This window comes from Camellia sinensis, chromosome 8 (assembly GCF_055761805.1).
Source record: "Camellia sinensis isolate YWXY chromosome 8, ASM5576180v1, whole genome shotgun sequence".
Lineage (NCBI taxonomy): Eukaryota > Viridiplantae > Streptophyta > Magnoliopsida > Ericales > Theaceae > Camellia > Camellia sinensis.
Window position 1 is genome coordinate 171,921,962 of NC_138968.1, and position 21,719 is coordinate 171,943,680.

The following is a 21,719-nucleotide window of genomic DNA, read 5'->3' on the forward strand; positions in this document are numbered from 1 at the left end:
AATTTGTTTAGATATTTTATTTATATTTTCAATTGAAAAAAAATTTAGATATTCTATTGTATTTTCAATTTGTTTTCAATTTGAAATTTTTTTTATCAAATGGCAAGTGTTGATATTTGATATTTTTGTGTGAAAAATATAAGGCCTAATTTTGTCATCTAAAAAAAAATCAAATTAAATAGTTTTTAAATTAAAAAAAATAATGAAATAGTTTTGATAATGTACGTTTTTTTTATACGTATTTATTATTAATTTTTGACAATTTAAATGATAATTTTTTTGTTATGTTGAGTTGGATTGTTATAAAAAAATTGTTGACAAATTATTGTATTATGTTCAAAATTTGTAAAAATTTAAACCGCCAAACCAATTTACAACTATTTGCCAATTTGTTCAATCCGCATTCGTCAATCTGACAGATGGATGCAGATTAATCTTTTTCAATCCGACAGACGAATGGCGGATTGAAAGTTTTCCGACCGCAACCGAACTGCGAACACCTCTACTTAAAACTGATGTAATCTAGAAATAGAAATAGAGTAAAATTATTACATAAAATATCATTTTTTTAATTATAAGATGTTGGAATGTTGGTAGGTTAGATTACAATAAAAAAATTAAAATCATTTGGTCAACTTGAATCTTAAATTTTTAATATTCTTATCATCTCAATAATTAATTACATAAATCACTGAAACAACTGTTTTATCCGCGTACCACTAATTTTCTTGTTTGTGAATAGTTTTAAAGTTGAAATACTGAAATTTATGATTGAAATATTCGCATATAACTTTTGAACAAATAATTGCATTAGAAGTGCACTTAGGTTTCCTCAATTTTGTCTTTATTGTCATCATATCATATGAAGAATTGTATCATGTACCTACCTTCACCACCGCGACTGAATTTGTGGATTTCTCTCTCTGTCTCTCTCTCTCTTCTGTTTCTTCTCCAATATGGAAGTAACAGTGAGCTCTGTTGTTACGTCCATAGCTTTGGTAACTTTGCTAACATGGGCATGGAAGGTAGTGAACTGGGTGTGGTTGAGGCCAAAGCAGTTAGAGAAGTGGCTGAGAGAGCAAGGTTTCAAGGGAAATCCATACAAATTGTTGTTTGGAGACACCAAAGAGATGATACCCATGATGAAAGAAGCAAGATCCAAACCTATTGACCCTTACTCCGACGATATTGTGCCCCATTTTCTACCATTCCACCATCACTGTGTCAATCTTCATGGTATGAATCTCTCTTGAAAACTCTATACTTGTTTGAATAGTTTCGAATTAGGTTTTCAGATTTTTTGAGGGCCACAAATAGTGGTGTGAATTTTGGAACTAAAAAAACAGAAATCATACAGACTTTTTTTTTTACCCCAACAATCTCACAAACATGTCAACCAGAGATAAGAACAAAAAAGAAAAAAACAAAACAAAAAGTACAATACATTAAGGGTGATGGGTTCTAAAAAGGAATTCCAACCTTTTTTCCTTAAGGAAAATAAGTGAGACTCTTTTCTTAAATACCCCACAATTTTGGAAGTGATCACTTTAGGGGTTGTGAGATCCCAAAAAAGAGGGTCCTATCATTGTTGTTTCCTTAAAAAAAACAAACTAAACAGGTCAAATGCTTGAGATTGGAGTTGAGTTTTGCATTTATGGCTGGACTACTTCTCAAATTATTCAATTTGTTACTTTTTTAATTTATTTACTATGTGATTTGTTACATTTAGTATTTAGTTTTTGGTATTAGTGCCATTCAAAACAAATAACCGGAGAGTTAATTTTCAAAACTTTTCCTAAAATCCCCAAATATGATTTTATTGCATTTTTTATCCCTAAAATATATGCTCTGTTATCGAAAAACAGCCTCATCACTGGTACCAAATAAAGAGTAAAGTATAACAGATGATATGCTTGGAGAGCAAATTAAAAAATTAAAAATTAACAAAAAAATGTAACAGGCCGGATACTTACCTTTTCTTTTTGAGGAATTCTACTATATGCATTTTTACCATTTGCACCCTTAATTTATATAATTTCTTTTTTTAATTAGAATTAATTTTTTTCTTTAATTATGATTTTATTTTAGTCATAACTCATGAGATCTTTAGTTGTACTTTATGTATTGTTTGATTATAATTTTTTGTAATTATAACTCTGAAAGTATAAAATTATATTATTTTTTTTTTAATTATAAGACATATACGATACACATATGCACCATAGGCTTTCCTCTATTGTTTAGAGACCATTTAATTACCCATGATTATTTCTGATGAGAAATTGTTTTAGAAGCAGTGACCCCAATTCCTAATGTATTCTATCAAACTGGATAAGCACACCAAATCCAACGACCATAGCACGTCCAACAATACACCAAGTCCAACCCCAAGCCTATGGATATCAAACTCCTCCATAAGAGTTGAATCTACAACTTCACACCTCAAAGTGGTGCTCCACAAACAATCACTATGCCAAGGGTCCTGGTTAATAACTGTGAAAAAGTTTCATTTTTCTTTTTCTTTTTCTTTTTCTTTTTTTTTTTGAGGAGGGGGGGGGGGAATTCCGAAAATTTCACTCACAAAAATTTGTTGGAATTATTCTGTGAATTTGGTTGGAAGTATCCAACCAGTTGAATGTTTCAAAATTCCTTTTTACTGGATGGAAAAGACAAGATTTGAATGGATTTAGAACTGGACTTAGCTTCTTCTTTTTTCTTTTTATTGATACAAATTAATTGCACTTGGATTTATTTAATTTTTTTTTTTATTTTAAATTAGCAAAAAGAAATATATTGATGTAAAAACCAGTCTAGACTTAGGAGACATGTCTGCTTCGCCCTCTGTTGAATAATTATCTGCTTCACTTTCTGTTGCATAAAATAAAACAATTTGGTTTACTCTTATATTTCTCCTTAGAAACATATCACTAGTTGCAATTCTATTAAACCAAACCATCCAGCCAAATTGCTTGTCGAAAGAAAATCAACAACACTTCCCTCCTTAGAATTAATTTGATAGTGTTATTGATTATTATATTACTAATGAATTTTTCCCCCTAATATTCCAGATTTTATACTTGGGGTGGGTGGATAAGTCAGGAATTGAGTTAGTAAGTCTAACTGGTTGAAGAGGCCCTTTGCAAAGGAGAAAATTAGATTGGCAGCGTTTGAGTGTTATCCGGGGGCTTCTATTTTTGTGATGGCAGTTTTTCAAGATTGTTGGAGTGTGGTCAAAGGAGATTTGGTTGAACTTTTTTTTGAAAACAGAATTTTCTACACTTGCTCAAATGCTGCTTTTATTGTTTATTAATTAGGCTTTGCTTCCAGTCAAGTCTGTTAAAAAAAAAAAAGAAGAAGAAGAGAGAGTGCCCATACTGGTAATTGAACTTCAGATGCTAGCCAATCATATAGCACAAAATCATTCTACTCCTTGAACAACATAATCTCTCTTGTTGTTTTTATTTATTTCACATTTCTATCTTTGGTTATAGTGTTGAAAGAAGATGTAAAACACATTTTTATATTATCAATATTAAGATTCTTAAGCTCATCTCACATGTTATCATATATTGTTAATCATTTTATTAGACCAAGTCTTTAATGTACTTCTTACCCTGGAAAAATGGCCAAAACTTTCAGGTAAAGCTTACTTTCAATGGTTAGGCCCAACACCGAGACTAACCATTACAGATCCTAAACTGATAAAGGAGATTTTATTTAACTATGAAGCTTTTCAAAAGCCAGGGATGAACCCACTTGGCAAATTATTAGTGACAGGGCTTCTGGGGTACGAGGGTGAGAAATGGGCTAAGCACAGAAACCTTATCAACCCGACTTTTCATCTAGAAAAGTTGAAGGTATTTAATCTCTAATCTTGACTTCTTTAAGTTAAATACATTTGGATGCATGTAGTATGCTACAGTGTGCTTAGATGAAATTAAGAAAAAAATTAAAATTAAATAGACAATATTTTTTTTTTATACCTAGCCATTAATTTCCCTGTTTTATCCACTTTTTTTTTTTTTTTTTTTCTTTTTTTGGAGCAAACATGAGAACCAAACCACCATTCATCCATTTTTCTTTTTTTTTGGTTTCTTGCCCTTAAATTTTGTAAACTGCTCACTATTGTACTTCACAAATGCTTGTTAGACCCGAGACTAGCTAATTTAATGTGTTATAATTGTCATGAATGAACAATATCTTACAAATTAGTTGGGATCCACATTCAAAATATCTTCTTTTGTTTTGTTTTTTTGTTTTTTGTTTGTTTTTTTTTTTTGTCGGTTTCTGTGTTATTCTTAATGAAACTTAACAATTCCTTCTTTCTGCACTTTCTTTTATTTGCACACAACAATGCCTCATCCTAACTAGATTTAGAATCATACACAAAAAATAATAGTACTAAACAAGTAAAACAATTAGAACCTACTTAGTGATTGTTTGAACTAGACATTCATTTGCTTCTCTTCCTCAAAATTGCTTTCCAGAGTAACCAAAACCCCACAAAATGTTTTCCATGCAAGTATTGCATCGGCAGTGCTTAACAATGTTTTTGGTATTTGTCGTATAGCAAATGTTACCAGCAATGTACTCAAGTTGTTGTGAGATGATAAGCAAATGGGAGGTATTAGTCTCAACAAAAGGGTCATGTGAGCTTGACGTATTCCCGTATCTTGAGAGTCTGACAGGCGACATAATTTCTCGGACATCGTTTGGTAGTAACTATGAAGAAGGAAAAAAGATATTCGAACTCCAAAAAGAACAAACAGATCTTACAATCCAACAATTGCAGTCGATTTACATTCCAGGATGGAGGTAAGGTAGAATTAGTTTATGATTGTTTTACTTGCTTTCTGTTTGAAAGACAAAACTCTTATATTGCATTACAATTTTAATTATATACCAATTGTGAGTTTCTTTACTTGTGTATACTTGATTTATTTACTTAAAGTAACTTTGATTGTACCTGATATCTTCATTTACATACAAAGATTGAATATAGGATTGTAGACAAATTTCTTGGTAGATATTAAATCTAAAAATATATATATACCTACCCAAAAAATATATATGTATATATCTATATATATTGTAAATTTTCAAAATACTTTACTTCATAGACTCAGCTTCTCGTTGACAATTACGTTCCTAAAATTTATGTAGTTGAAGCCTAGATAGTTTTATCTTCTCATTTTCATATGATGCTTCATCGCTTTTTCAAGAAAATAGGTTGGAAACTTTACATGTCTTTCCGTCCCAAGTAGTACCAATCACAAAAATTGAACCTTCTATTTTGGTCCTTTTTTGATGTCTTCATCTCTTCGAGATTTACTGGATTGCATGTAGGTTTTTACCAACAAAGACAAACAAGAGGATGAAAGCAATCTATCATGAAGTGGGATCTGTACTACGCAATATCATCAATAAAAGAGAGAGAACGATGAAAGATGAAGATGAAAATAATGACTTATTGGGAATACTATTGAAAACAAATTTGAAAGAAATTCAAGAAAAGGGAAATAAGAAGAAAATCACACTAACAATAGAAGAGGTGATCGAAGAGTGCAAGCTATTCTACCTCGCTGGGCAAGAGACCACCTTGGCTTTGCTTGTGTGGACAATGGTCTTGTTGAGTAAGCATCAAAAGTGGCAGTCTCTAGCTAGAGAAGAGGTTTTGGCAGTATTTGGGGAAAACAAACCAGACTTTGATGGGTTAAATCAGCTTAAAACTGTGAGTATTTTCTGCATAAACTAATTTTTGGAATTGTTCTCAAATTAATAGGACTAACTACAGAACTTTTTGCCTATCATACTAAAATCTTTTCAGAAAGAGAAAAATGTAATGCATGAATATAATTTGGAAGTTCGTGAATTGTATAAACTAAAACGGAACGGCTGTCATCTTCTGAAGAGAAATTTAAGTACTAGCTATAATTGAATTGGTACAAGAATAACAACGTAGATTTATACATATTAATTTATGCTCCCTTAAACATTAGAAATTTGTGTTATTTGTTTATATTTTTTAACTTTGAATGAAATATTCATATGTATAACCTATAATAAAGTTATAATAGAACAATATATTGTGTGTATTCTCCATGTTTTGTGTTTTGTATTTCTCAAAAATTACTATATCGATGTGTCTACGTAGCTTCTTAGGTGTGCAAAAAATGCATACATATGAATGCAGAGCTATCATTTGATTATTGTATGCAAACATGACCAATCCAATTATACTTCTGCATTATGTATGGAATATCACTCATTTACCAATAAAGATTCAATTTAAATGTCCTGTAACTTTTATTTGCAGATAACCATGATTCTCAATGAGGTTCTTAGGTTATACTCACCAGCAAGCTACCTTATTCGAGCTGTACACAAGAAGACAAGGCTAGGGGAACTTCTTGTACCTCCTGGACTAGAGTTTCTTGTGCCAATTACTGCAATCCATCATGACCGTGAAATTTGGGGTGAAGATGCAACGGAGTTCAAGCCGGAGAGATTTGCTGAAGGAATTATAAAGGCAACAAAGGGCCAAAGCACATTCTTTCCTTTCAGTGGGGGTCCTCGTGTGTGCATTGGACAAAACTTCGCAATGGTGGAATCAAAATTAGCCCTGGCAATGATTTTAAAACACTTCTCATTTGAACTTTCTCCATCATATGTGCATGCTCCTTTCACTATTGTTACGCTCCAACCACAATATGGTGCTCACTTGATCTTACAAAAAATCTAGGATCTGAAACTTTGGAATGACAATATGTAAAAATGACTATCTTGGCTTTACGGTTAACATTGTCTTATGTATTGGCATTGCTTTTCAGTTAGGGGATACACTCTTCATGATATCCAATAATTCCTCTGTTTTTCAATTTGTCTTTTGTCGGTATTGCTGCTTTTAGATATTTGTGATCGAACCACACCATATGCGGTGGCAGTAAATATTGAGTTTGTGTCAAATTGTTTGATGCAATTTTTGCTTATAGCTTATTAGGTAGAAATAATTTAAATAAACTGAAAAAAAGTTGATTTTTTCAGAAGTTGGGGAAGTAGAGTTTTTAACTTCTGTTTTCTGATCATTAACTTTTAACTTAAAATAATCTCTACCAAACATCCTCATTATATATGCTAAATGAATGGTAATAATCATTATAATCCAAGGTTCATCTATGAATTTTATTTTATTTTAATTATCACCATCACAACCTAAAAATACTCACAAAAAACAAAGCTAACATTTAAAATTAGTTCTCATCACCTTATTTGGAGAAGTTTTTTTTTTCTCATTTATCTCCTTTGAAAGGGATAATTCAGTCCCTACTACTATTAAATCATATTTCTTTGGTTGAGCAAATTACTCCTCTCAATATTTAATTCACAACTAGATTTAATTTTCATTCTTATAAATACATGCAAAAAGCATTTCAAAATAATTTATTGAGAACTACATTTAAAAATAATAATTAATTGAGAACTATAGCAAGTAGGTTGCTTTGGCTTGTTTCAAGTTTTAACACATTTAAAAAATAATAATAATATAATGGTAGAAACAAAAATAATCTTAGCAATAATTTTACAACACTTCTCATTTCAATTTTTTCCGTCATATGTGCGTGTTCCTTTCATTATCATGCTCCAACCCCAGTATGGTGTATACTTGGACTTGCAAAAAGTCTAGGATTTTTTTTTTTTGAACGACAAAAAGTCTAGGATTGATCTTACAAAAAGTCTAGCATTTGAATACTTGCAATGACAATATGTAAAAAAGAGGACCTTTAACATTGTGTTAATATTGTAATTGAATAAAATTTAATATGCTTACAGGAACTTTGAGTCGCAATGCAAAGGGATATTATAAACATAAACCGCTTCTATCATCTGTACAATTTTTTTGTCACAATACGTATCCACGCTGCTACGTCACAACAATTTAAAATCAACTTTAATCTTGTGTTAAAATCTAATTAAAACTCAAAATAATTTGATAAATTCCATCGTGATTGAAACTCTCAAAAACATATCAAGTAAATTACACTTTATACCCTTGTATTTTGCATCAATTCTTATTGTGGCCCTTACACATGAAATCATGACAGTCAACCCGTGCACTTCTAATCAAAACTTACTTTAATCCCTACACATGAAATTGTGACAATCAACTCCCTGTACTTTTGGTAAAATCTCATTTTAGTCCCTACACAAGTGTCAATGTCACATTTTTGTTACTCAATTGTTTAAATCTTTAACAAAATCTAGTCATGTAATAAGAATGTCACTACGACATGAGAGTAAGAAAGGAAAATTAGCTACATTTGCCACTAATACACACTTTATCCCAAAATTTACATCAAAATATGATTGTATTAGACTAAAACAAAATGTAGATTGTGAACAAGTAAGAAGATGAATTAGGATTTTAAATAAATTGGAATCACGAAATTCAATTTTTCACGGTAACACAATCTTATGTCTATTCACTTTTTTTTTTCTTTGATTTCTTTGTTGCAGTTTTTTTAAAATTTCAAAAACTCTACTTTCTTATCTTTTCGTCCCAATTTTTACCATATGAGTATATATATATATATATATATAGTATTATCACATACTTATCATGTAGAACAAAGTGTATTAGTGGAAAATATGGATGATTTTCTTCTCTTATCGTCATTTGTAATCACAGAATTGGATTTGTTAAAGATTTAAAAATGAAGTGACAGAAGAGGAACATTGACATTTGTGTAAGGACCAAAGTGGAATTTAGGTAAAAATACAAGAATTGACTGTCATAATTTCATGTGTAGGGGACTAAAATAAAATTTGGTGTAAAATACAAGGGTGCAAAGTATAATTTATCCAAACATAACTCTTTGATTCTTCTTTCTTGTTTGTGTTTCACAAAAATTATCATATAAGTCAATAAGACTACGTGATTGTATACTCATCTAAAATTATCATATAAGTCAACAAGACCACGTGATCGTATATTCATCTAATAGTATTTTGTTATTTTTTCATCATTTTTTATTTTTATTTTTAAGACATGTAATCATTTAAACTTCTATTATTAGTTAGGCACAACATTAAAAAATATATTTTAGTTTCACAAAAAAAACTCTCACATGAGTCCAATTTTCTTGTCAAGTCATTACGGGTGAATTTATTTTTTTTAAATTATGAATCTCTAACACATCTCCAATATCAACATAAAATTTTTAAAAGATATAAATTACTCGTGTTCTTTGTTTGAATATTCATATAACTCTCTATGCCGGTCTTCCTCATTTTCATTTTTTAAAAAACGAAAATAATAAAAAAAGTTCCACCAATCTCTATTTTTTGTTGGAAGCATTTTTTTGACCATCCATTCACAAGACGAAGCCTGCTTTGGATTTTTGTGGAAAAAAAAAATATATTATATAACCATATAAATATTGAAAATTTGTTTGACACGCACCGGTGGTGGTGTCTCGAGTGTTGCACCACATCAATGACCATATTCCGATCCCCATTTGGGTTTGAGTAATGGGTCGAATTTCAAAATATTTGTCATAAGAATGATATTGGAGCATGTTTTGCAAAATTTAAATGATGTAAATAATTATTAAAATATTAAATAATACAATAAAAAAAATTGAGCACATATATTTACGAAATATCTTAAATTTCACTTACATATTCTGAAATTTTAGAGGGAAATTATTCAATACTCCCGGAGCATCACGTGTCCATACTCCAAACTAATCACCAATCAGTTAGCCCCATGTTGTCCTCCCATCTCCAACATAAATCGTGGGCCCTTGTGTCTCTCCACCAATCAAAACATTATGGAGCACCACGTGTCCATACTCCTGGAGTACTGAATAATCACCCAATTTTAGATACCTAAATTTCTATTTGTTGGAAGTATCAAGCAAGTAAAAGTGACGCCATGCAAAATTTTAAATATAATTATTTACAATATCTTATTAGCTTAGACCCCCCCCCAAAAAAGAGGATAAATTACACTACACCCCCTTAGGTTTCTGTTTCATACAAATTTCTCCTCATATTTGAAAAATTATATTCCTCTCCTTGAGGTTTATAATCTCATTACAAATTGCTCATTGGATTGCTGGTGTCAAAATTTTATAAATGACCATCTTACCCTTTTTCATACCATTTTTTCTTTCTATCATTATGACTACATTCTATAACTTTTCATCATTAAATTCTACTTGAACATATTCTTATTAAGTGATGATATATAAATATAAATTCTATATCGAATTTTCAAACACAATAATATAACTTAATAGTGACTTTTCACTTTAAAACAAAATATTCATAAACATGATTTATATTTACAACAATATCACTTTCACAACATTTTTATGATATTTTTTGTATAAATTTTATATATGAATATAATTTTTCATTTTTATTTCCACCATTATATATAGATTAGATCAATTTAATCTAGATATATTTAAAAAGTATAAAATTTGTATAAAAAACTTAAAAAAAATCCATTGAATATAACAACATAAGATAATGTATCGAATTTTTTGTATTTTTATACTTTTTTTGTATTTGGTGAATTTAAAAAAAAAAAACAAAATTTTATATTTCTTAAGTATATCTAGATTAGGTGTATCAAACAAAAAATAAAAAAATTACTTAAAATATTAAAAAAATTTAGTAAAAATAAAAAACAAAAACAAAAACAAAAAACAAAAAAACTAAACTTTTTGTGTGACTTAAACCAAAGAAAATTGTTATTTCTCTTAAAATGACATGAACAAAATATTTGTATTATTTAATTATTTTATATGTATAAAGGCTAAGAGGTAAATATGTCATTTTTATCTAACAGTGGGCAAGTATAATTTTTCAAATGTGAATGAGGGATTTGTATTAAATAGAAATCTCAAGGGATGTCAGTGTAATTTATCCAAAAAAGAAAAAATCAAAACAATAAAGTGCTTTCTTGATATAAGGGTATTTTGGGAAGGGATGGCTTCTCTCCAGTAAGATGGATTGGACAGGAGGGTGCTGTTGGGCCCTTGGGGGCCCATCATAAGTCCCATTTCAATAATTCAAACCGTTCAATATGTAAAATTCGTCGAGTACTATATGTCTGTAAAAAATCACATTGATTGGATATCGATAGCTATTTCATCGGATTAGATTTCTGTCAACCGTTTATTTTTTTACCATCTATTTTTTTATACAAAACTAATTTGATCATGTAACTATCAATACCTAATCGACGTGATTTTTTACAATCATATAGTACTCGACGAGTTCTACACATTCAACGGTTCAGATTATCAAAACGGGACTCGTGGTGGGCCCTACGAGCCCAACAACACCACCCAGTCTGTGATCGGACTGGAGGGAAGCCAGACCCTTTTGAGAAGATGGTTAAAAGTTGATTTTTTAGCTTTATTTTGGCTTTTTTGATATTTTTTTTTATGAGAGAAAAAGTAGATTAAAAGTTGAGAAGTGACTTTTAATCCACTTTTCAAAATACTCTATACATAAACAAACATTATTTAAATTGGAATGCACGGTTTTAATTGAAAAAATTGATATTTTAAATTTAAAGAAATATATTAAGAGATTGTCCGAAAAAAAGTTAGAAATAACAATAGGATTGGATGAATTGGGAATTCCTATTCTATCCCACCCCAGTCTCGTTTAGTAAATATTGCCTTCATACTTGACGCTACTCAATAGACCCCTCCCCTTCCCCCCAGTCCGCCTAACTTGTTTTTGACCCTATCAATTTTACAATTTATATTTTTAATATTAAATTTTAATAATAATTTTATAACAAATGACTGGTGTTCTTCAAATATAATAGGTGTTGGTATTGCTTTTCAGATTGGTTATAGCACAAGATGCACACTCATCATGACAGTTGTCAATTATTTCCTCTACTTTTCAAATTTATCTTTTATTGGTAGTATTGTTTATTTGACTGGCCATCCACATTTGAATGTTTTTGTGAGATTACCACACCACATGGTGTCATGGAATATTCAACAAAAATGGTCATTAAAACAATCCATGGCACCCCCCTCAAATTGGCTTTGGAGGAGAATCTCAAGTTACTACTATATATGGCATTTGGTGTGAATGTAATTCTCTTTTATTATGTAAGTCTTGATTTAATTGAAATTTATATTGAGAGGATGCTACAAATCCTTAAGTTATAGTCTCTCGTTCAGAACGAGTAATAGAATACCTTAATGATCTCGACACGAGCGCTGTTTTAAACCCGCGAGAGGATGTGAGAATTTTCCTATAACAAAAAAAATGATCCATGTTTAGTCTCTCAAACTTATTCAGTAAAACAAAGTGGCTTTATTTCTTTGCAAGGTCAAGGAAAAAAACAAAAGATTGTACATATAATTATATAAAATATAAAAAAAAATTACATTAAATTAGATAACTAACAAGGCATAGTTAGAAGCCTACCGCTACCAAGTCTAATAATCATCACAAAATACTTGTGAAAAATAAAGAACTATATACACCTTTATATTAAGAGAGAAATAATTAATTGTTATTACTCGCAAAAAATTAACTCCTAACATCTTATATAAGGGTAAAAAAAAGTGGTCAACTGACTCAGTTAATTTGATTAAATTGATTCATACACAAATTAATTAACAAGTAGACACCATTTTCTTTAGAATAAAAAAAAAAAGTTGTTTTTTTTTTCAAAATAAAATATTTTTTTATGTATGATAGCATCTTAAACTTAATATATTAGTAATTATATTAATGGTAGTACGGAGGTGATGGTGATGGTGACCACACTAGTGCAGTTTAGAAAATGTTTTCTAGACTTGTATTTTTTAGTTAATCATAAAAAATAAAATAAAATAATTATTAATTTTTATTTTTTTACTAAAAAATAACAAAAAAAATAATAAAAATATATTTTCTACCAGACAAGCGAGAGGAATGGTGGTACCACTTGGTATAGTGGGTGAAGTCACCAGGGTTGTTATTATAGTGAATGAGCTGCGATTACATCATCAGAAGTTGAATTTACTTTTAGTGCTAATAATAATAAAAAAAGGGAAATTACAGATTATATTTCTGAGATTTAGTTAAAAAACAAATTACTTCTTATAATTTTGAAAATTATAAGAAACTATTGGAGGTTTCTAATTTTATAATAAATTGCCTTTTTTATTAATAAATCATCAAGTTAATCAATAATTTTTAATAATGTTATAAATATATTTTAATCAATAATTTAGGTAATCTTATTATTATATAGGAAAACAATTATGAATTTTTTTTAGTTGATTTTGTTAAATAAAATTTTATAACAATGAGGTATTTATAAATTTTCAAACTACAGGAAACAATCTATACTTTAAATAAATTTTAAAAGATGTATTTGTAATTTATCCGAAAAAAATATGGTTGCATTTCAAACTACAGTAAACAATATAAAATGCCTCATTGTATTTTATATACTCTCTCTGTCCTATTTCTTTTGGGGAATTTAATTTTTTTTAATAATATAATTATTACATTTTAAAAAAATTAAAATTTTAAAATTACCCTTTGATAGTACATTTTTTATGAAATATCAATTGTTATAATTGTATTTTTTATATTGTTAATGAATTTAAAAGAAAGGCAAAATAAGAAATTCATATTATTTTAGTTATTGATTTTTGAAAAGAGATTAATTTTTAAGATAATAAAAATAAAATAAGAGATTAATATTTTGAGACGGAGGAAATATATTTTATCTGAGATATTATACGACCGCTATGTTGATTCCTTAGTAATATAATTCACACATTACACTTATAATTCTTATAATTTGTTTATTGTCTCAATTTAATTCTTATTATTTTAATTACATTAATTTTATTTTAAAATTTTTTAATCAATTTAATTCAATTAACAACACTTTTTAAAAAACTGAACTTATATCATAGACTAAAATAGTTCATTCACACATTACACTTATAATTCTTAATTTTTAATGAGATTATCAAATTAACACAATAGTCAAATTAAAGAGAGTAAAAGTATAGTTTAGCTAATAAAAAAATTCACACAATAGTGACTTGCACGGCTCGTGAGAACTTGTTGGCTTATTTTTCCTACGAAGGAAAATATCACAAATGCGAGCGTTCCAGCAAGGATTGAAAAATCCTTATAAATTAAATTCAAGCCAATTATCAAGCGATTGTGTTGACGATTCTTTTGCCTCAACGAAGAGGACTTCAAAATTGTCAAGTGTAGAGAAAAGAAAAAGTAAAAGAAGAAAGAGGGACGAAGAAAGATGATTGAGTGAACAATCAAAGTAATAATTACTTACCTCTACTCTTATGCTTCGAAAAGAAAGTGCATTAAATGCTTCGAAATGGAAATGTTGAAAATAAATGTTTCGAAATATAAATCTATGTTAAACTACTCCTAAGATAAAGAAAATGACAAGAAATATTGAAATCAATTGTCTTTGATTATGAATTCTGGATCCTTTACAATGTAGCCATGTATGGCTATTTATAGACAAATATTTGTAGGAAAAAACTTCCAGCAATAACTACCCAATAACCATCTAAAACTACCCACTCTTCCATCTTCATTCCCATAATGCCACATAACCCTCCATGCCTTCATAACTTCTTATAACTTCCAAATGAGTGGAAGGATGCCACATGTTCTGCAATTATATAAATAATAAATAATAATAAAAATTACAGATTTATAGTGCTAACATTACCCCCCGCGGCCCTTAAAAATGATGTTTATTTAAATTTTTTAAGGGCCGAACCAAGCACATGACTAATCTAAGCAATAAAGTGCTTCGAATAATATCAACAAAGTGCTACGAATGATATAATTGCACCAATAAACTGCTTTGAATGAGCATGAATTATGACTAGATGTTGCGAATTATATATATACGCATTGAAGGGATATTATTGCAGAAAAGTTTCGAAGGACAACCACATATTTTCCAGATAAAGTCAATGATTCACCTTAGCAAACTGTTACACATGCTAAATAACCAACTTCGAAGGTGGTATAGAGGACTAAAATTATCATTCAAATGTCGAAAATGCCAACAAATGACGAATTACATTCTTGGAAATACTCGACAAAGCTTCGAAGGTTCATAACTATCACTATTTTTTCTTCGAAGCTATTGTTGATGCAAGATGGAGTGCTTCGAAGCTTACAAAATTATGGCAAAAGGGCTTTCGAAGCAACTTTTGGCCAACATTGTGGTTATTCAAATTTTGTATGTTTTGGTTCACACATAATTAATGAAAATATTAATTTTATGCTTTAAACCAATTATTAATTCTCCGAAGACACCAAAACCGTTGTTCTTCGAACCAACTTTTATAGAATACTAGTTACATTTTCATGTAACAAATGACTATAAAAATGGTTATCAGTAAAGCCACTAATTATCATGCAAAAAATAGGCATTATTCGATAATTAATTAATTGTCATTTTACATATATTTGAAGGGAGGTACACATTTCGAAAGCTTTCTTGTCCCATGTTACATTTCGAAGGTATTTATTGATGACAAAACCACCCTTCAAAAGTCACATATGTTACCAAAGGATTAAAGTCGTCCTTCAAAAGTGCTCATGACATCTCTTCGAATTAAATCCAAAGAGTTGGATTATTATGAAATTAGTTTGGCATTTTAACCAGACATTAATGGCTATAAAATGATATTTCAATGAATAATCTACTTCGAAATGTCTTGAGACATGCTTCGAAGGTAACCACAAAACCAAATAGTGATGGTTTTATGGATCAGCTAATAACAACATTTTTGGCTCAATATATTGCAATAACGAAATATTATTTATTAGCCATTCCATCAAAGTCAACATTTGATGTGATCCACAAATCTAAAATGGATTTCGAACAACAAAAGTCATGGTATAGTGTGACTATGAAAATTCATACTTTTTGACATTTGAAAAATGTCAAAAAAATTGAATTCATAAACAGTGGCTTGTTCATTATTTTTTACCATGTTTGTTTTAAAAGCATAATTTTTGCTGAATAGATTTTCATAATTATTTGGCAAAGTGGGTTGCTTTTCCATGTTAGCCATTAATGGCTTATGAAAATCACCCATAGATATGTTATTTTCATGACTTGACTCTCTAAAAATTGGTTTTGAAACCCTCTAAGCCATGCATAGAACATCATTCTTAGCCAAATTTGGCTCAAGAACATGCTCTTTCGTTATGTTAATTTCATAATTTGGCTTTTTAAAAACGGACTCTTGAACCCCTCGAGCCATTGATGAAATCAACTCTTTGCTTTTGCTATTTTTAACCATGGAAAAATTCTGAAAAAAATTCACCAATTCTGGCCATTAAGGCCTCAGTTAAAAACTTGATAGTGAGAGTTGATAGCTGTCACGACCCGCTCCTCGTACCCAAGTGTTAAGCATCGTGATGGCCAGTAACTGAAGTTACCTACGGCCAATTCTTAAACAAATAAATAAACGCAAGCGGAGGAAATATTTAAGTAAAGGTATCAAAATAATCATTGGAGTTTCTATTTTTATTACAAAATATATTGACCCAAAAAGGCCGATATTTACATATAAAAAGGTGCTATGTATGTCTATTCCGCAGCCCCGCATCTAAAACTCTCCAAAGGCCATTTCTGAATTGCACTATTTCCTGAAAATTGGTAAACAACTATAAGCACATGGCAAAGTGAGAAATATTATACAAAGAGTATAAGGGCACGAAATAACCATGGATAGTTATGTAGCCAAAACATTTACATAAACAAATCATTTAAGTAGTAGAAACTGAAATACATAGATTATGTAAGTAAATAGCCATAACCACGGTACAGAACAAAACAGAACAGAGGTCACAAAAGTGACAGTCAGAACAGAGGTACGGATTCAAGAGGTGGCTCGTACGGATTCTAGAGGTGGCTCCCACAATAGTGTAGCACTTAGTTCCGCACAGCACTTTGGTCTGCACAGAACAGAGGTACGGATTCAAGAGGTGGCTTCTACGGATTCTAGAGGTGGCTTCTACGGATTCTAGAGGTGGCTTCCACAATAGTGTAGCACTTAGTTCTGTACAGCACTTTGGTCCGCACAAAACAGAGGTCAGTGGATCCATGACAAACAGAGGACCACAAAGTAGTCAAACAGAGGCCAATGGTTATTTAAGTCCCCCAAGGCGTGGGACGCCCGTGGTGGTACTTACAAAACATAATTGTTTATAAGGTTATAGTCAAATGTTCTTTAAAACATAAACAGACATATCCATGGGTTTCATTTTAAGGAAATATGGTTCAGAAATAAAACCACATAACTAAAACCTTTATAAAACATAACTTTTAGTAAAAACATAACTTGTATAAAACAGATTTTGATAAGTTAAAACATATGTAAAATATATTTTGATAACTCAAGATATAATAAAACTCACCTTAACTTTAATACCTTATTCTTTTTTTTTCACTATCAAAGACCCTTTCACCTTCTCCTATTTCTCTCTTCTTTTCCTCTCTTTCTTTTCTTTCTCTCTCTTTTCTTCTTTCTTTTCTTTCTGTTTCTCCTTTTCTTTTTTTCTTCTTTCAGCCGAATCACCCCTTTATATATAGGGAGGTGAACTCACTCTTCAGGCAACACGCGTCTCTCCCTAATTCAATCCGCAAATTCGACTATGGGGCTGTTTGGGAATTGGTTTGGCCGGCTATTATAGCTTAAAAAATTTTTTTTTTGCCGAAAAGTCACTTTTGCAAGCTTTTTCCAAAAAAAAAAAAAAAAAAAAAAAACAAAAACAAAAGAGGACTGCACAGCGGCAGTGTAGGCTGTGCCTACACTATCAGTTATAAAATTTGTTCCATCAATGATAAATTACGATTTTATCCCTTGACAACAATTTTAAAAAATATTTTTTTAGGGGCAAATTTGTCATTCTAATTTCAAACAATATTTCAACACATTTTTCAATACAACAACTCAAATAAAATTCATCTCAACTTCCCAAACACAAAAACTAAAATAGCCTACTAAAATAGCCAAAAAGCCAAATAACCTACTAAAATAACCACTTCCCAAACGAGGCCTATAATTATATAGATTCGTTCCTATACTTAATAAATATTTAAGATAATTACTTTTTAACCTAATATTTTAATATAATTATATAAATTAATTAATTTTTAATTAAATTACACATTATCACATACTAACAAAAAATTAATTATTTATTTTATTATTATGTCCATTATTATTATTATTATTATTATTTTGACCCCTAAACTTTTAATAATTATATCATTTTACAAAAATTACATATAATAATATATAATAAATTATATATTTTCCGAACTGAGATTAAATAATATTAGTATAAATTCTACAGAATAATTAAAATCTGAGTTGTTACAATCTTCCCCCCTTTTAAGATTTCGTCCTCAAAATTTGCCATAGGTGTAAGTTATCTGCTGCGCACTTTGATAAATATATATTAGATGATTAATCTGATAGAAAATAGTATCTCAAAAAAAAAAAAATTTACCAAAAATAACTCACGGTCTAGTTGTCAAAAATTGGTTTGGGCCAAAATGAGAAATAAGGAGCGACTTTAAAAACTTTTCACTCGTTTTGTTTACGATAAAAATAAATAAAAAATAAAATAAAATAAGAATACAATGACAGAATCATATACAGGAGATGAACTTTTCATTGATGGAAAATAATTTCAAAATTAGTATTTTTATAATTTGAACCCACTTTTAAAAAGTCGAAATAATTTTTTTTTTTTGAATACTGAACTGAAAATTATATGTATTTAATTATATTATAATTTTGGTGAGTGCTTGAGCCCGACATCCTTCTTTTCTTTTCCCTCTTTCACTATAACAAATATAAATTATATCTAATATCCTTCCAAATTAGTCACACTAAAAAAAAAAAAAAATTATATATATATATAATCATATAAAATTATAATATAATTAAATCGACGAACAAAATATAATAATTCGGTACTAATAACCCGTTATTTTACTTCTTAAATGTGCATGTGTCCTATGCTCCAATGATGATTTTTTTTTTTTTATAAACCATTGCTCTGATACCATTTGTCACGACCCGCTCCCCGTACCCAAGGGTTAAGCATCGTGATGGCCAGTAACTAAAGTTACCTACGGCCAATTCTTAAACAAATAAATAAAAGCAAGCGGAAGAAATATTTAAATAAGGGTACCAAAATAATCATTGGAGTTTCTATTTTTATTACAAAATATATTGACCCAAAAAGGCCGATATTTACATATAAAAATGTGCTATGTATGTCTATTCCGCAGCCCCGCATCTAAAACTCTCCAAAGGCCATTTCTGAATTGTACTATTTCCTGAAAATTGGTAAACAACTATAAGCACATGGCAGAGTGAGAAATATTATACCAAGAGTATAAGGGCACGAAATAACCATGGATAGTTATGTAGCCAAAACATTTACATAAACAAATCATTTAAGTAGCAGAAATCATTTAAGTAGCAGGAACTGAAATACATAGATTATGTAAGTAAATAGCCATAACCACGGTACAAAACAGAACAGAACAGAGGTCACAGAAGTGACAGTCAGAACAGAGGTACGGATTCAAGAGGTGGCTCGTACGGATTCTAGAGGTGGCTCCCACAATAGTGTAGCACTTAGTTCCGCACAACACTTTGGTCCGCACAGAACAGAGATACGGATTCAAGAAGTGGCTCGTACAGATTCTAGAGGTGGCTCCCACAATAGTGTAGCACTTCGTTCCGCACAGTACTTTGGTCTGCACAAAACAGAGGTTAGTGGATCCATGACAAACAGAGGACCACAAAGTGGTCAAACAGAGGCCAATGGTTATTTAAGTCCCCCAAGGCGTGGGACTCCCATGGTAGTACTTACAAAATATAATTGTTTATAAGGTCATAGTCAAATATTCTTTAAAATATAAACAGACATATCCATGGGTTTCATTTTAAGAAAATAGGGTTTAGAAATAAAACCACGTAACTGAAACCTTTATAAAACATAACTTTTATTGAAAACATAACTTGTATAAAACAGATTTTGATAAGTTAAAACATATGTAAAATATATTTTGATAACTCAAGATATAATAAAACTCACCTTAACTTTAATACCTTATTCTTTTTTTCACTATCAAAACCTTTTCACCTTCCACTATTTCTCTCTTCTTTTCCTCTCTCTCTTTTCTTTCTTTCTCTTTTCTTCTTTCTTTTCTTTTTGTTTCTCCTTTTCTTTTTTTCTTCTTTCAGCCGAATCACCCCCTATATATTGGGAGGTGGACCCACTCTTCACTCAACACACGTCGCTCCCCAATTCAATCTGCAGAGCCGACTATAATTATATAGATTCGTTCTTATCCTTAATAAATATTTAAGATAATTACCTTTTGACCTAATATTTTAATATAATTATATAAATTAATTAATTCTTAATTAAATTACACATTATTACATATTAACAGAAAATCAATTATTTATTTTATTATTATGTCCATTATTATTATTATTATTTATATTTTGACCCCTAAACTTTTAATAATTATATCATTTTACAAAAATTACACATAATAATATATAATAAATTATATATTTTTCGAACTGAGATTAAATAATATTAGTATAAATTCTACAGAATAATTAAAATCTGAGTTGTTACAATAACTCATCATTCCATTGGCGAATTTCCATATCAAGTTGATGAATTTCTCCAATTAAATGGTGTCTTTTTTCTTCCACCAAATAATATTGTAAGGGATGAAAATTTATTTCATCAAGAAAATGGATCTCTTCTTGAAGATCTAAAATTTCTTGTTTACGCCAATAAATTTCATCTAAGCCATTTGAAATGGACAAATCCAATTCATTTTTCATTTATTACACTTGACGTCCCACTGGGTGTGCCAAAAATTGTTGACTTTTTTTTCCTACGAAGGAAAATATCACAAATGCGAGCGTGTCAGCAAGGATTGAAAAATCCTTACAGATTAAATTCAAGCCAATTATCAAGCGATTGTGTTGACGGTTCTTTTGCCTCAACGAAGAGGACTTCAAAATTGTCAAGTGTAGAGAAAAGAAAAAGTAAAAGAAGAAAGAGGGACGGAGAAAGATGATTGAGTGAACAATCAAAATAATAATTACTTACTTCTACTCCTATGCTTCGAAAAGAAAGTGCATAAAATGTTTCGAAATGGAAATGTTGAAAATAAATGCTTCGAAATATAAATCTATGTTAAACTACTCCTAAGATAGGGAAAATGATAAGAAATATTGAAATCAATTGTCTTTGATTATGAATTCTGGATCCTTTACAATGTAGCCATGAATGGCTATTTATAAACAAATATTTGTAGGAAAAAACTTCCAGCAATAACGATCCAATAACCACCTAAAACTACTAACTCTTCCATCTTCATTCCCATAATACCATATAACCTTTCATGCCTTCATAATTTCTCATAACTTCTAAATGAGTAGGAGGATGCCACATGTCCTGCAATTATATAAATAATAAATAATAATAATAATAATAATTACAGATTTATGGTGCTAATAGAATTATTTTGAATTTTATTTTAATAATTTAAATCATTTAATTTTAAAAAATATTGAGTAAAACATATCTTTAAAAAAACAAGTTAATCGTATCAATAG

At 29.7% G+C, this 21,719-nt stretch overlaps 1 protein-coding gene across 1 annotated transcript; it reads left to right on the forward strand.

Moving 5' to 3' along the window:
* Positions 1 to 673: 673 nt before the first annotated feature.
* LOC114274485 (cytochrome P450 CYP72A219) lies at positions 674 to 6,878 on the forward strand. The gene is made up of 5 exons (XM_082884129.1): positions 674 to 1,236; positions 3,640 to 3,857; positions 4,571 to 4,815; positions 5,347 to 5,731; positions 6,317 to 6,878. The coding sequence occupies exons 1-5, from the start codon at positions 957 to 959 to the stop codon at positions 6,740 to 6,742; spliced, it is 1,554 nt and encodes a 517-aa protein (XP_082740255.1). The 5' UTR covers positions 674 to 956; the 3' UTR covers positions 6,743 to 6,878.
* Positions 6,879 to 21,719: the final 14,841 nt, after the last annotated feature.

Bases quoted from the DNA above. Each gene is read 5' to 3' on its own strand.
- LOC114274485 (XM_082884129.1), top strand. From the start codon at position 957: ATGGAAGTAACAGTGAGCTCTGTTGTTACGTCCATAGCTTTGGTAACT. The intron at 3,858-4,570 runs GTATTTAATCTC...TTTGTCGTATAG, and splicing joins TTCATCTAGAAAAGTTGAAG to CAAATGTTACCAGCAATGTA. The intron at 4,816-5,346 runs GTAAGGTAGAAT...GATTGCATGTAG, and splicing joins ATTTACATTCCAGGATGGAG to GTTTTTACCAACAAAGACAA.